At 44.0% G+C, this 15,682-nt stretch overlaps 1 protein-coding gene across 19 annotated transcripts in view; it reads right to left on the bottom strand.

The window, feature by feature from the left end:
• Positions 1-5,261, bottom strand: part of SNAP91 (synaptosome associated protein 91) — a 67,130-nt gene extending 61,869 nt beyond the window's left edge. For 16 of the 19 annotated variants that reach the window (XR_011738458.1, XR_011738459.1, XM_071806799.1 and 13 more), the window contains exons 1-2: positions 4,779-4,912; positions 3,954-4,112 (exon numbers count right to left, since the gene is read on the bottom strand). Coding sequence is in view for 17 of the 19 variants with exons in the window: in XM_071806799.1 (XP_071662900.1) it covers positions 3,954-4,083 (130 nt within the window). In the remaining 2 variants the exon portion in view is untranslated. Of the gene's footprint in view, positions 1-3,953; positions 4,113-4,778; positions 4,917-5,102 lie in introns of those variants that run through there. The other 3 variants (XM_065833832.2, XM_065833835.2, XM_071806800.1) reach the window with 3 other exon arrangements.
• Between the last annotated feature and the right edge of the window lie 10,421 nt (positions 5,262-15,682).

Genomic DNA, 15,682 nt, shown 5'->3' with positions numbered 1-15,682 from the left:
TCATTGCTTTTGGTCAACAGCCACTTCTGTTTCAACACTAGAGACCACAGTGATTCAGTTTTGTTAGGTCATCCCCACAGTTTGCAGGAGAAAGGCAAAACATTGCCAGAGCGAAAGTGTCTGTGTAAACAAAATACTGACACCAGCACTGCAGTTCAGTTACCAGCATGAATTAGACTATAAATTCCTTTTACAGCCTTTGTTCACCAGCCACATACAAATACGCAAAATTAGATTTTGGATGGAAAGATATCGCTACAGATACACAGATCATCTCCACAGCCACAGAAGATCCAGTCCTGATCTTCATCTGCTTTGTTTCCACATTTCATGAAAAATTTCCAGCTCTTGCTCAGGCCTTTGGAAGGGCCTTATGAGAATTATTCTGAAGAAGTAAGGAGGCACCATGTGGTCTTTTTAGAATACATACTCCAGAACTTCCTCCTGGTGCAAAGCAATTCACTCAACAAAATAAGAAAAAGAAAATCCCAGCCATTTTGATCATTTTCAGAAACAGGAACTTGTTATGACCAACTGCAGATGCAACAACCTCACTGGTTTCCAATTCACTTCCCTAAATCAAAGTTTGATGGTCTGTTTCTGAGCAAGATCCTTTATAAAAGGAGCTGAGTCCAGATTTACCTATTTTTCCCTCATCTAGCATGTGTTTTAACATTTGAAAGTCAATATATTTCCCTTCTGCAAAAGCTTCTCCCTGTCGATACCAGAGTTGCCCCCATTTGAGGCTGGACACTGGCTTTTACTTGCCCCGCACAATTAAGCCATCAATGAAGCCTTAACATACCTTTCAGAACAGTTCTGATAATTAAACTTCTATGCTGTGCACTAGGATTGCCTTCCTAGTTGAATCTACACAGCTCATATATCCTTAACATAGTCCATATATTTCACTCACTCACTATGCAATGGCCCTTCTCTCTGCAGCAAAATCAAGCTGCTCATCCCCACTTCTCCACTAATAAGTTTTCCTCACTTGCTGTATCTAATTCTGATTTAATTAACGCAACATGATTAGCTGAGGAAGATGAAGCCACCACAACAATATGACTTCAGGATGGCAAGGTTTTTAAGTCCAAAACGGTCAGAGCTCTTAATGTGCCAACCGCAATGGCTTGTCCCAAACCATCAGGGCATCCCAGATTTGCATTCCTTTTCTCCCCACGGGGACTTGGGAATTGCACTTAGTGCCATCTGGCACTACTTCCAACAGTTGCTAGAAATTCACTAGTATGAGAAATGGAATTCAAGAAAATGGTAAGTCTTACTAATAAGTATATGATAACAACCTAATCATCCTTCAGTACTTCCCTTCCTCACTTGCATGCACTCATACCCAAATAATGTTTTTTAATGCCTCAGAGCAAACTTCCTCTAAGCAGTACTCACTAAAAAAACCTAAACCAAGCCAACAAACAAAAAAAGACATCCCACACCTTAATCACCTATCATCTTTCTATAACTCTCTGGAATGAACATCTTCTGCAGAAAAGATATGAGGACAGGGGTCATTGTGTCACATCCTCACAGGACCATTTAGTTCATGTTGAATAGCTGACCTCTCAATTTAATTTTCAAAGCCCATCTGCTAATCAGGGCAGTAGAAGATAGGTTGTGTGCCATGACACCTGGCCACTAAGACACTAAATAAAATTATAGAGTTCCCTATGGACACAAAACCCCCACATCAATACTAGAAGGACAGCTCGTCATAAAGCGTCACTCCAACCATCTCTCTCTGGTACCTTAATTGTCTAAATCTTTCTCACTTTGACTCAAAACTTATCTTAAGGCATTGGTAAGTTTTACCCTTCATTCCTTTCTCCACATTGTCAGATGTTACTTATCCAATTCGAAATGCAGTTGTCCATGTGACTCAGACCTACCTTCACTTAGCAGTACCACTCACATGCATGGGAGTATTGCTCTTTCAGAGGATAAACTTTTGAATTTACTGTCTCATTACAATACATAAGGCCCATCTTAACACCTGTTCACAAAATACACAGCAGAATTCAAGGAATTGCCTATAATTCTGAGATGCCTCAGGTTCAACAGCTTGAGAATATTTTTTTCTTCTAAAACATGAACTTGATTTTAATTTACAGTCCACAATTTTTAATGTGCAGATCTCCCACTGACAAGATTCTGTCTTTAATGATACCAGTAAGTTAACTCAACTCTCAACTATTATATACAGCTGGGAAAACAGAAGGAAAAATTATCAATGATGTACCTTCCCAGGAAATTATCATGTCTCTTCCTCTTGTGTGTCTAACATGCAGGTGGGTATGAAATCACATGGAATGCTCCCAGCTTCAGTCTCTCCCACACTCATTTTTTGAAGTAGTGATATTAGCACCAATATCCAAACAAAATCCCTTTCCAGACCTTAATATAGCACTGCTAAATTATTTCTACCTCTCTTTAATCCTGCCTATTCCAGATACTACTTTTATTTATATATACATGTGTGTGTATTAAAATACACACAGAGACACAGTATGCTTTTAAACATGAGGCAGGCTTTTTTTTAAGCTAAAACTTCTAATAGCAGATACAGTAGGACTGTCCAGACACAGCCTACAGATTAAGAAGTGTCAACAGCTACCAAACAGCAACATACAAAACATCAATATCCGAGATGATTTTCCAAATATACAAGAAAACAAGAGTGAATACATGATACCAAGATGGTTAATACATTTAAACAACAGTTTAGACTCAAGTCAGTTTTCAGTCGATCCTGCATATATCAGTATCTCTTAAGACATATATAGAGGAGTATTTAGACATACTAGAAGACCTACATGCTGTTTGTCACTTTAAGGGTTAGCTATGAAGTCATTAGCACTAAAATCTGCAATTATTTTCTAGAAGTAATTCTACCTCCTTTTCAGAAATACAGCATCATCAGAATTGTACTTACATGCACCTGCAAAAGCATTACCTAGTAATGACCAGCAGCCAAGAGCCTGGTTAGTGTAAAACCTACCTATCTTTACTTGAAAGTATTTCTTACTACACTTAATTTTAGACATTGAATTAAAACCTGCCTTTGATCTTTTGAGTTCAATGGTGGACAGTGTTACTACTGGTAAACAAGGCCAATTAACATCATGCAATTAAATTCTTTCACCATTCTACTTCTTGATGTCTCCAAGCAGGGACTGACAGCTGAGTGGGTTGAAAAGAAATAAAATTGTCAAAACAAAACATCACTAGCTCATTGTTTTTCAAGAAGCATTTTGACTTCAACCTCGTTTCATGCATTAACTAGCTAATGCCAGTCCAGAATAGACCATAAATCCATGGGACAAGGCCAACAGCCATCTTCAAAAAAACATGATGTAAACTATTGGACAGCTCATGAAGTTGCTCTCAGGTATTTGGGACCTCAGCAATAGCCCTTAAACTCTGCAAAGGCTGTCCCAATCTACAGACAGGCATTATCCAAGCACCTTGACATTTAAGCACACCATCATCTAAACCTCTTCAGAAGTCTGCTGTGGAGATGGCCACACTCCTTCCAGCACTTGCCCAGTTCCTGCTGGAGCATTCATGGCTCTGCCTAGCTTAATCCTGACCAAAGCAGGCAGAGACAAGTGTGTGTCCATTTTCCCCTGTGTCCAATACCTTCCCTTCTTTCCAAGCCCCTGCTCTGCAAGGCACACTTCACACTGCCTTCCTGGATAAAAGGTAAGGGGTCATGGGTGGGGGATGGTGAGAAATGGCAGAAAGAGCAGTATTATGCAATAGGAGAATAAATGCACTAATAACTCAGCCTATCCTGGAGATTTCTCATAACCTTCATGCTTTGCAAGCTAGATTACAGCAAGCGTGACAACCAGACAGCTCAAATGCACACTAAAGAGCCCCACGGGCAGCCTCCTCAGCCCCGGGTCTTCGCTGGGGACACAAAAAGGGATGCTCACAGTCCAGGTGCTTTTTCTTGGGCCCCATCACTTCATGCGTGGTGGCTTTGCAGACGGCTCTGGCTACGGCTGATCCCGTAACGCTGTACTGAGCAGCTGCGATGCGATCTGTCAGCGTCTGACCCGACATCTTCGCTGGCGTGCCTGCTGCTGCCTGCTCTGCAGAGGCGGAAAACACGGGAGGGGAAGGGGAGATTCCGGGTTTATCGCCGAGAAGAGGCGGAGACGCGGTGGGGGAGGACACGGCAGAGACACGCACACGCAGGGACACGCGAACACGGACACACACACGGCCACGCCGCACGCACAATGGTCCTTCAGGCAACTCGGCCCATCCCGAGGTGCAGCCCCCCCCCCGCCCCGTTGTATAAGCTTTTGCCTCACTAGAAGCCGCATGGGGCAAAATTAAAGGATATTTTAGAAGCTACATGAGAGGATGAAGAGGAAATAATGATGGTAGCAGGAGGAGGCTGGACACAAATAACGTACGAGCCTCCGGGAAATTGCGGAGGAACCCCTCTCCCCCCCCTCCGCCACCTGGCCCGGCTGCGTCCGCACCCCAAGCCGGCCCGCGGGGGAGCTGCCGCCGCGCCCCGACCCCACCGCAGCGCCCGCCCCGCCGCCTCCCCGGTGGGAGATTATGGCACCATCGCGCCATGTTATGCCCTCCTGGTGCCTCCTCCCCACCGCCACTCCCCAGTCCGATGGGGAGCCCCCGCGCCGGGAAACGGGGCGCCGCTGGATGCGGCGGCGCCCAGCGCCATGCAGCAGCCCGAGGCGGTGCGGCTGGGGGAGAAGAGGATGGAGCGAGCGTCAGCGGCCGACCTGTCAGTGCGTCCTTCCCTCCTGTCCTCCTGCCGCCGCCGCTCCGGGGAGGGCACCGCCGCCTCCCGCCGCGACCGCTCCCCGGCCCGGCCCGCTGCGCTGCCCGCTGGCGAGGCGCCCCGCGGCGCAGTAGCCCCCCCCCGGCCCTCCCTCCCCCCGGCCCCAGTAGCCCCAGGTGCGGGGCGGACTGCCCCCTCCCGCCGCCGCCGCCGGGGATGCGCTCAGCGTCCACGCCCGGGAGCCTCCGCTGCTATTTCCAGCCGGCGGCTTAATCCTCCCGCAGCCTAATCCCCGCGCTACTGCCGCAGCAGCGCCGCCCCCTACCCCGGTGCAGAGGGCGGGACGGAGCGGAGCGGAGCGGACCGGCGCTGCCGTTATCGCCGCAGGTCGGTGGCCCGGCGCAGTCAGGTGACCCAGCGCGGTCGGGCCTGGCCGGGCTGCCCGGTACCGCGAGGCAGAGCCCCCCGCTCCGCCGCGCCTCTTAAAGGGGACGCCGCGCCCCGCCGCACGCCTGCCTGTGCGCTCGCTAGGTGTGCAGTGAGGCGCGGCCCGGGCGGCCACCCCGAGCACCGCTTGCCTTTCGCTGCCCAGAGGTGTCGGCGGGGGTGGGCGGCCGGAGCTACTCCCACGCGGGAGCTGTGTGGGGAAGCCCGGTGGGGATTCGCGGGGCCCGGAGGTTGCGGGGGAGCCGAAGCCACTGATGCTTTCCCTGTCTGCGGTGTAGTCCTGTCCTTAACGCTTGTAATAATGCGTCGAGGGATTCCAAAAGCGCACATACACTAGATCTCTCCAGAACATTTTTATGATGTTGTTGTTGTCAAAGAATCCAAAATAAGTCCCTGAAAGGGTTGCCTTTCTGTTACCTGAGATATCCTAAAGGTCTTTGTTACAATGCAGCTCTACGCTAAGAAGGATATATAACCACGATTTTATTGTGTAATTGAAGCCTAACGGAGCGATCTGTGGAGTATTGAGAAGTGTGGCATGCGTATATTACCATAAATTGGCTGAACTTAGTCTTGGAGTAAAGTGAATTAGGTGGGTGGGATCTAAAGGAAATGGTACTGGTAGCAATTACTTTGAGCTGCCTTTAGAACAAATTTCAGAAGACAACGTAAGTGCATGTTAATAATTAGCTGAAGAAAATAGTATGTCCAGTCAGTATTGAAGATTTGTGTATATGAAATGATAACTGGGTTGTGTTGCATACAAAGACATACAGCACCATTTTCATTTACTATGCGAGGAGAATAATACTGACAAGGGATTGTGGGCTGTAACGGTATGAAACAGCAGCTTTTTTACTACTTCTTTTTTTTACCTAACAACCAAGAGATTTTAAAGTCCTAGGTAGCCTGAAATCTTTTGAATCCTGTTAAGACAATGCTCAGAAGTTCAAGTTACCATTTCTATGCCCTCTACATCAAGAGAGGGATAGAGTGTGAAAAGCTGTCTCTGAAGAATAGCCACGAGGAGGCTGAAAGCTTATGGGTAAAAATCAGAGACCAAGGCAACAAAGGAAACCTTGTGGTTGGTGTCCACTACAGGCTACCCAACCAGGGGGAGACTATTGATGAAGCCTTCTTACTCCAGCTACAGGATGCATCACACTCACAGGCTGTTGTCCTGCTGGGGGACTTCAGGCACCCTGATATCTGCTGGAAAAATAGTGGGGTGAGCTGTAAGCAATCCAGCAGATTCCTGGAGTGTTTTGAGGATAACTTCCTCAGCCAGGTAATAGACAGCCCTACCAGGGAAGATGCAACACTGGACCTGATGGTCACCCGTGCAAGTGAGCTACTTGGTGACATCAAGATTGGAGGTACCCTGGGCTGCAGTGATCACATGCTTGTGGAATTTGCAGTCCTGAGGGATGTGAGACAAAGAGTAAAGTCAGAACCCTGAATTTTAGGGAAGCCAACTTCAAGCTCTTCAAGGAGCTAGTCAACAGGATGCCCTGGGAAACTGCTCTCAGGCACAAGGAAGCAGAATGGAGCTGGCGGGTATTTAAGGACCCTTTCCATTGAGCACAAGAGCTCTTGATCTCCAAGTGTAAGAAATTGGGTATGGAGGGCAAGCATGGCTGAGTCAAGACCTGCTGGTCAAGCTAGGCCTGAGGGAAATGCACAGGCAGTGGAAGTAGGGACAGGTATCCTGGGAAGAGCACAGAGACGCTGCCTGGTTGTGCAGAAATGGGTTCAGGAAGGCCAAGGTGCTGCTGGACCTGAACTTGGCAAGGGATGCAAATAAGAACAAGAAGGGTTTCTACAGATATGTCAACCAGAAAAGGAAAGTCAAAGGAAGCGTGCCCCCTGTGATGAGCAATACTGGTAAGCTGGTAACAACAGATGAGGAGAAGGCTGAGGTACTCAACAACTTCTTTGCCCCTGTCTTCACTGGCAAGCTCTCTTCCCACACTTCTCAAGTGGATGGAATGCAAGACAGGGACTGGGGGAGCAAAGTTCCTTCCACTGTGAGGATCAGGTTTTTGACCACTTAAGGAACCTGAACATAAATAAGTCTATGGGACCTGCTGAGATGCATCCAGAGTCCTGAGAGAATTGTCTGATATAGTTGCCAAGCCACTCTCCATGGTATTTGAGAAGCCACGGCAGTCAGATGAAGTACCTGGTGACTGGAAAAAGGAAAACATTGCATGTATTTTTAGAAAGAGTAGAAAGGAGAACACCAGGAACTACTGACCTGTCAGTCTCACATCTGTGCCTGGAAAGATCATGGAACAGATCTTCCTAGAACCTATGCTAAGGCACATGGTGGACAGGGAGTTGATTTGAGACAGCCAGCATGGCTTCACCAAAGGCAAGTCCTGCCTGACCAACTTAGTGGCCTTCCAAAACGGAGTAACTACATCAGTGGACAAAGGGAGGGCTACAGATGTCATCTATCTGGACTTCAGTAAAGCCTTTGACACAGTCACCCACAACATCTTTCCCTTTGAATTGAATAGGTACGGATTTGATGGGTGGAGTGTTTGGCAGATGAGGAGCTGGCTGGATGGTCGCACCCAGAGACTGGTGGTCAATTGCACAATGTCTGGATGGACACCATTGAAAAGTGGTGTCCCTCAAGGGTCTGTACTGGGACCAGTACTGTTTAATATCTCAATCAATGGCATAGACGTTTGGATCAAGTGCACCTTCAGCAAGTCTGCAGATGACACCAAGCTGAGTGGTGCAGCTGACACATCTGAGTGATAGGTTGCCATCCAGAGGGACATGGATGTGCTTGAGAAGTGGGCCCATGCAAACCTCATGAGATTCAACAAGGCCAAGTGCAAGGACCTGCACCTGGCTTGGGGCAACCCCCGGTAACAATACAGGCTGGGGGATGAAGGGGTTGAGAGCAGCCCTGCCAAGAAAAACTTGGGGGTACTGGTGACTGAAAGGCTGGACATGAGCTGGTAACATGCACTTGTAGCCAGAAGGCCAATCATATCTTGGGCTGCCTTGAAAGGGGCATGGCCAGCAGGTTGAGGGAGGTGATTCTGTCCCTCTACTCTGCTCTGGTGAAACACCACCTGGAGACCTTCATCCAGCTCTGGAGCCCTCAGTACAGGAAAGACATGGACCTGTTGGAAAGGGTCCAGAGGAGGTCACAGAAGTGATCAGAGGAATGAAACACCTCCCCCTATGAGGACAGCCTGAGAGAGTTGGAGTTGTTCAGCTTGGAGAAGAGAAGGCTCCAGGGAGATCCTATTGCAGCTTTTCAATACTTGAAAGGAGTCTATAAGAAAGATGGGGACAGACATTTTAGCAGGATCTGTTATGACAGGACAAGGGGTAATGGTTTTAAACTAAAAGAGGGGATATTCAGACTAGACATGAGGAGGATTTTTTTTACAATGAGGGTGGTGAAACACTGGCCCAGGTTGCCCTGAGAGGTGGTAGATGCCCCATCCCTGGAATCATTCAAGGCTAAGATGGACAGGACTTTGAGCAACCTGATCCAGTTGAAGATGTCCCTGTTCATTGCAGAGAGGTTGGACTAGATGAGCTTTGAAGATCCCTTCCAATCCACAACCCAAGATTTTCTATGATCTCTTCCAAAATAATAACTGTTCAAATGGTGTCTCTGTCCATTGAAGAAAGGTGTTCGAATTTTCAAGCTTTTGGTATTGGTTAGATAGTCTTCACTTTTGCAGAGCAGATAGATAGAAATGTTTTCTCAAATGCAGTGTTTGAATATGGAGGGGGATTTCATTTCAAAAAAGATGTGAAGCATATGTTACTAACTGCTAGCAATAAGTGTTAAATGTCTGCAAACTTTGAATGTTCCAATAGGTGAGACTCTCATATTCCAACACTGATAAGGTGTACAACCACAGTGTCTGTGCTTCTCAGCTCTATTTAGTAATGAGAAGCAAATGAATAGATGCTGGAGTGGCACAGAAAGATAATATAAGACTGTGTTCTCTAGCATTACTACAGTCTACTCTCCAATTACAGACAAATTTTAATAATATTTAGAAACTGTGTTTCATTTACCATAGACATGTTAATTTCCATTCCTAGAAATTCATCATCAGTGGAGTGATCTGGGGGAGCTAGAAGCATGTTTTAGCAGAGGCACACGCAAAGTTTTCCTTTTGTACTTTATGGTCAGTAATTGGGGTCATAGTGCCAATTGATTTCAGACAAAAGGAACAGTTGGGATTTACGGGTACTTCATATTCCATTACTGGCATTAAAACAGACTCTGAACTCTTCTTGGTAATACTGACAGGAGTTTAGAATGGCTTGACTTTGGAACAGGAGGTTTCTTTTTAACTGATACATTGTAGTGAAAAAAAAAAAATACACAAACAGTTTCAGACTTCGCTGATTTCACCCAACAGAAATTTAGAGTAGCTTTACTTGCTGCAAGCAAGATAGTTTTCAACTTTACCTTAGGAAAAGTGTTTAATTACTGATGCAACCTTTTTATTAATATCTGGTGTACATATTCTGAACCAAGATTAATGTGAAAATCTGGATACTCTCTGAAGTAGTCCATATTATTATCAGCAGCTTCTGTCACTGGGATTCTTGTCTGTGTCATCAAGATCTGATTGCTAAACCTCGGCTCATTTTATGTTTTCATATTGTCAAAATATTTAACGAAATGATAAGTCAATTTGTTCTATTACCTTAAGAATTATGCATTGCAAACTGAATTTGAATGCAAAACATAAAGAGATCCTCCAGTATTTTGATAATAAGTCAGCAGGTTGCTAAGTCGTGAGCTGAGGTATGCAAAAGGAACACATTGCAAGTTGCAATTACAGGAACATTTTTAAAGTATTAATTCATCTCTCATATTCAGCAACAAATACCTCGTGTCATGAATACAAACCACTATGAAAACCTGTCTTATTTACATCTGTGTCATGTTTGGTCACTACTGCTCTACATGGGGCTTCTCTGTATTTCTTGCTAAATCTGACAGATGGGCTTCCATTGACCACTGCATGCAAAGATTTTGTTGGGCAAAACCAAGACCTCATGACTCTGATAGGTTCGAGAAGTATTGCAGACAAATCTCATTCTTGACAGGCATGTTGTCCAAACTTTTGGTGCATGATGATTCCTCTGACAACCTAAGATGCTTCGAGTGGGTTAGACAAGAAGACATCACAGAATCACAGAATGTTAGGGATTGGAAGGGACCTCGAAAGATCATCTAGTCCAATCCCCATCAATACTCTTGAAATTCATAGTAAAAGGATGTGATCTACTGAAGGTGCATTGCTTTTGGATTTAAAACCAATTACTACCACTCCTAAAAAAAATCCCCAATAACCCCACAAAACAGGAGTTCAGATCTGCAATAGAAGCCACACAGGAAATAGGAATTATTTTGAATAAGGAGAGACCATGGAGGGAGCTACCCAGGCCTAAATAGTCAGGGCTTGGGTTTACCATTTGGCAAGGTAGTTTTAGACTCAGTCCTGAGAAGTCGCCTAGTGTGCTGGCTCTGTGAATCCCACATTCACAGCTTATCTGGTGGGATACACCATGAGGTCTAGATGAGGGCCATATAATCAGCTGAAGACAGTTCTTACTGTTAAGAACAACGCAGAATGGGTTTTGGTTTTCTGTTTTGTTTTCTTGATTGTTTGTTTGCTTGGTTTTGGTTTGGTGTTTGTTTCTTTGTTTTTCCTTGACTGTTTGTAATTGTGCTTTCAACTTCATAATGAAGATCCTAAAGGAGAGAAGATGTATTAGTGACAAGCTGAACATTTGAGACAAATACTCAAAGATAGTTCTTAACTGATTTTGAAATGAGAAAAAAGAGTTGGTCTTTGTTAATCTCACATTCAGGCACCCAGGTGGATGGAAGGAGGCATGTCTAGAGGCTGATTCATCACACCTCACACCTGAATTCTGCACCAGAGATACCAAATTCCTGGGTGATGTAAAGCATATAGGACTCTATTTCCTGCACTTTAAGTTAGGGGTTTCTCACTGTATTTCTGCTTTTTCGTGTGTTTCCCCAGTTTTCCTCTCACAACTTCCCGTTCTTCATGCAGCACGGATGCCTTTTCCTCTTGCCTTCACAACTCAGGCAGACGTTCCTGTCTATGCCCAAGCCAGCATCAGGCCCAGCACTGTTGCTTTGCATCTCTCTCTTGTTCTTAGGGCCAGTGGTACAAACAGAGCTCCTGGAGAGGCTGGCTGTAACCATAGTGATAGCAGCAGTCCTCAACAGATCTGTTCAGTGCTGGGGAAGGGGAGAAAAGGACTTTTGAAACGAGGAGCAACCTCCCAAATTTGTATCAGACTGATGAAGCCAGGTAGGTATTCTCCCTCTGTGGCACCTGCAGCAGAAGTTGCAAAACACAAGTAGATGCCCATATTATGGAATACCCAGAAGTTTTTATGCTTCTGCTGTTAAATATAACCTCATTGCTTGGTCTTGTGTGGCTTCTCTCCAGCACAATTAATTCAGCCTCGTTAATGACAGCTGTTCCAGTAGTTCCTTTGGTTACTGTCATAAAAAAGCACCAATGAGAAATTAAAGCAAGATGTAAATTTTCCAGTCAGAATTATGGCTCAAGAAGGACATAGGCAGGATGCACTCATACAACCCAAATAGACTATTCATTAAATTTTAGGGGACAACTTGAATTACTTTTCCTGCTTATGAATCTAAGAGAATAACAATAGACAGTGGTAAGGTTATTGGCAAAGAGTTGTGAGTACATACTCTACATCCTGTAGGAGAAGCCTTTTTTGTGCATTTGAAGAACTTCAAAAAATAAAAGGATATTTCAGATAAGAGAGTGAATTAATATGAGAGAGAAAGAATAGCTATCAGGGTCTTTTACTGGTTGTTACACCATGTCAAACTGAGGTTATGTTTGGCAGAAGATGGAGTGATTGGCATGTTTGTTGAGGGTTAAGATTGCGGGGTGACAATCAAACCCTGGCAGATGTATTGTTAACCTCCTCTCCCCACCACTTCCCCCTTTTGCCCCTCCCTCTCCCCCCTTCCCACTCAGGACAGGCAATCGGGAGGAAAAGAAGGACAGAGAGAAGAGAGTTGGAAAAGTTAAAGATGTTTTACTAATGCTACTAATAAGAATAGAGAAAATAATACAAAATATACAAAACCAATCTTGTAAGTCTCAGCAACTGCAGAGCCAGCACCCAAAGTCCTGGATTAGACTCTGTAGCCAACCGGAGCTGGATTCAGTCTCTCACTAGGCCTCAGTTCGCAGGGACGACCAGCAAGGTCCTCTCCTAATGTTGGCCATAAGCAGAAGGGAAGGAAAAGGGACGAGATCTTCGTGATCTCCCACTTTATATGAAGTATTCACGTGAATGGAATGTTATACACCATTGGTCAGTCTCTCGATCACCAGTTTCTCGTTGCCCCTCTCACGAGATGTCCATCCGTGCTTATCAATAAGTTTGCATTCCATTTCTAGGTTTAACCAAAACATGTGTTGGGTTCTCCAGGAAAATGCAGCTAACATGAAGGCTTTAGCTGACCGGCAAATTCACTAAAAGAGAAACTTGTTTTTAACAAAACCAGGACACATGTTGCAGACTAGATGATTACAGAAAGGTACATATTGTGCTGTTCTATACAGAGCAACTAGTTATGTTCCTTTCCCTGATCCAGCATGCTGGTCCCCACAAGAACCACCTTAGATCTGTATAATCTTAGAGACCTCTGTTGCCTGATGCATTAGTGGACCTGGTCATCCACATCCCAAAGATAACTTTTGCTTTTGGTTTTGGATTGCGTCTGTCAATAATGTCAAGGTTAATAGACCAGAAGTGGGGCACCTATCCCAAATGGGACAAAAGTCCTGTAATCATGAAAATCAGTACACATGAAACTCCTCACTACTTGGTATTGATTTTGGTCATTAATTTTATAATCTGGATAGAGCCTCTAATGCAAAAGCCTGGAGTTATGAAATAATGACACAACAGACTCAAGCTAGGCTCAACATCTTTTTCACCTTTTCTTTTATACTGAGCACTAATCTCATTCTATGGATTTATTTAAAGAAGTCCATGTAACAAAATCTACCTAATTTGCTGCTTCTATAGGTAATGTGTATTCTAATATATTCAATGTAGAAATAGCAGTTTTATATTGATATTAGACAGATGTGAGAATTAGTTTAAGAAAGTCTTCAAGTCGGCTTAAATACAAATATTTAATATTCCATTGAAGCTGCTGATAGCGGGAAGGGGGAACATCTGTCAGACAATTTAGGTGAAGTCATGCTAGGTTTCACAGACATTAGCATGAAACAGATTTGCAGGATTATACCGAAACAGATAATTTACTACTAATTAACTTTAAAAATTTGTTACTCATTGACAGTCCTGTCTTTGCACACAGAGTAACTCTGAAGACAGTGATAAGAGCTGCACCATTTCCTCAAAGAAGGAAGAATGCTGCATGAAATAAAGTCCAAACTTCATTTTTCCATATGCTATACTGTAATTCATGGAACAGACAACAGACTTTTAACTTACCTTGGCTTTGCGATCATGAAATATTTCTGTTCAGGCAAAATCAACTCTTTTTGTAAAGGTGCATTATTTTATTATTCATACTGACAAAGTGCCAGCATTTCACTGTTGGTGGTGAATTGCTGCTGTATTATTAATTGCAATAATTGTAAAATTGTAATAATTATATTTTAATACAATTGTGGTTGTATTCTGGCTGCAGCCATCATGGCTGGGGGTGCATCACTGACTGACACTTGCCCAGCTTCTGTCTGCTCTGCCAGTACAAGCCTTACGCTGCTGTAGATTACATTGAGGGGAAGCAGCACAAGTGGCTAAAAATGTGGCTGAGGAGCAATTAGCCATGATCTGCAAAGGAGAAAGCTTCTCTGTACTCTTGCAAAGAAGAAAAGCCTATCAAGAGAAGGCAGTTTCATTTCTTTGCTGTGCTAAATCAAGCAAGCATAGCTGCCATCCTAAAAGGTAAGCTTGGTCCCTCACCTGCTTGGCTGACTCTTGGCAGCAAATCTAGGTGGCAAATTGTCCATTTCTGTAGAAGGAGAACTGCCATTAAACAGTAACATTAAGGTGCTGCATACTTTTTGGTAAATTATGTGCATTTAAAACATGTTTTTATTTTATGTGTTGTCCAGTATCTGCAGGAGCCAAGGGACAGAGAGTGTTAGGCAAAAGCTATCAAGAAAGTAGGCCTGCAGTCAAGACCAGGAAGGACAACACATCTACTGTTCAGGAGCTCTGCCAGGTGACATGAACTGTCTATTTGAGCTTTTTGGCATCCTAGAAGCAGGTTTTAACCAGATAAAAACTTGATGCATTGTAGAAAAAGGTAAACTACAAGGAAGAGGTTGCTTGGGTTCAGCATAATGTATTTTCTTCGTGGTCAGTGGAAGTGTGGTACCATCCAAACTTCAGGATGGAGCTTTCAACCACATATCATGTGCCTCATCTGCTGCTGCTCTGGGCTCAGAAATACACAGCTGCACAGAAAAGTGACAGCAAAGTATTGTCAAAGTCTGCTAAGAAATTTGTAAAGTTATAATTTCACTGACAGATTTTAATAGATGTCAGATACATGTCAAATAAAAGTAAAATTTTCAACCCAGAGGGCAGAATAAGTTGTATGGAAAAAAAAAGAGAAAGCGCACATACACACATATTTAATAGATGAGGAAGATTAATAATTGTAAATACCTTATGGATACATACAGCCTCTGTACACTTGAAAAGAAGCTGGATTAAGCAATTAGATATGTGAATGTATGCTAAAACTTATATATGCAGGTAAGGATATGATAGTGAATTTTTCTGTTTTTAGCAATAGTTAATTCCTAATCTTTTAATAGTTCTGGTATTTTCAGTGCGCATTATAATTTTGCTAAGGCTTCTGAGCATAAAGCTCATTCTGTTAATGTGAGACCAAATTCTTTATCTATGCCTTTGAAATGGTAGCATGACTTATATGGCTTGGTCTGTTCTCAGCTCCTACTCTTCCAAGGAGGACACTTTTGATTGTACTGGCTTCCAGTGGCAACCTAAGGGCTATTTCAGTGATGGGATGTAGTTAGTCAGCTCCTTCATCATGACTTCTTACATTATACATTTAAATGGTCTTGCACAATGTTGTCTGTGTCACAAGCATATAAAGGACTAAGCCCTTCTGATTTTGAACTGCTTGGTAAACTGGGATCATTATCAACACTTGGATACAGTCAAGTGCATATATCTAGAAGCAAATCCTATAAGATTACTTGCTGGAAAGGTTTTACTCTGAAAAAGGATTAGGGGTCATAGCAGGCAAACAACATATTTGAACTTCCAGTGTGATGCTGTCTGAAAAGACCTGATCAGACTTAGGACTTTATAATCAGATGCCAGCAACACGACTGGGATGTGGTTTTCATTTCTGTG

This window comes from Patagioenas fasciata, chromosome 3 (assembly GCF_037038585.1).
Source record: "Patagioenas fasciata isolate bPatFas1 chromosome 3, bPatFas1.hap1, whole genome shotgun sequence".
In the NCBI taxonomy this organism is placed as follows: domain Eukaryota; kingdom Metazoa; phylum Chordata; class Aves; order Columbiformes; family Columbidae; genus Patagioenas; species Patagioenas fasciata.
This window is presented reverse-complemented; position numbering and strand designations above follow the sequence as displayed.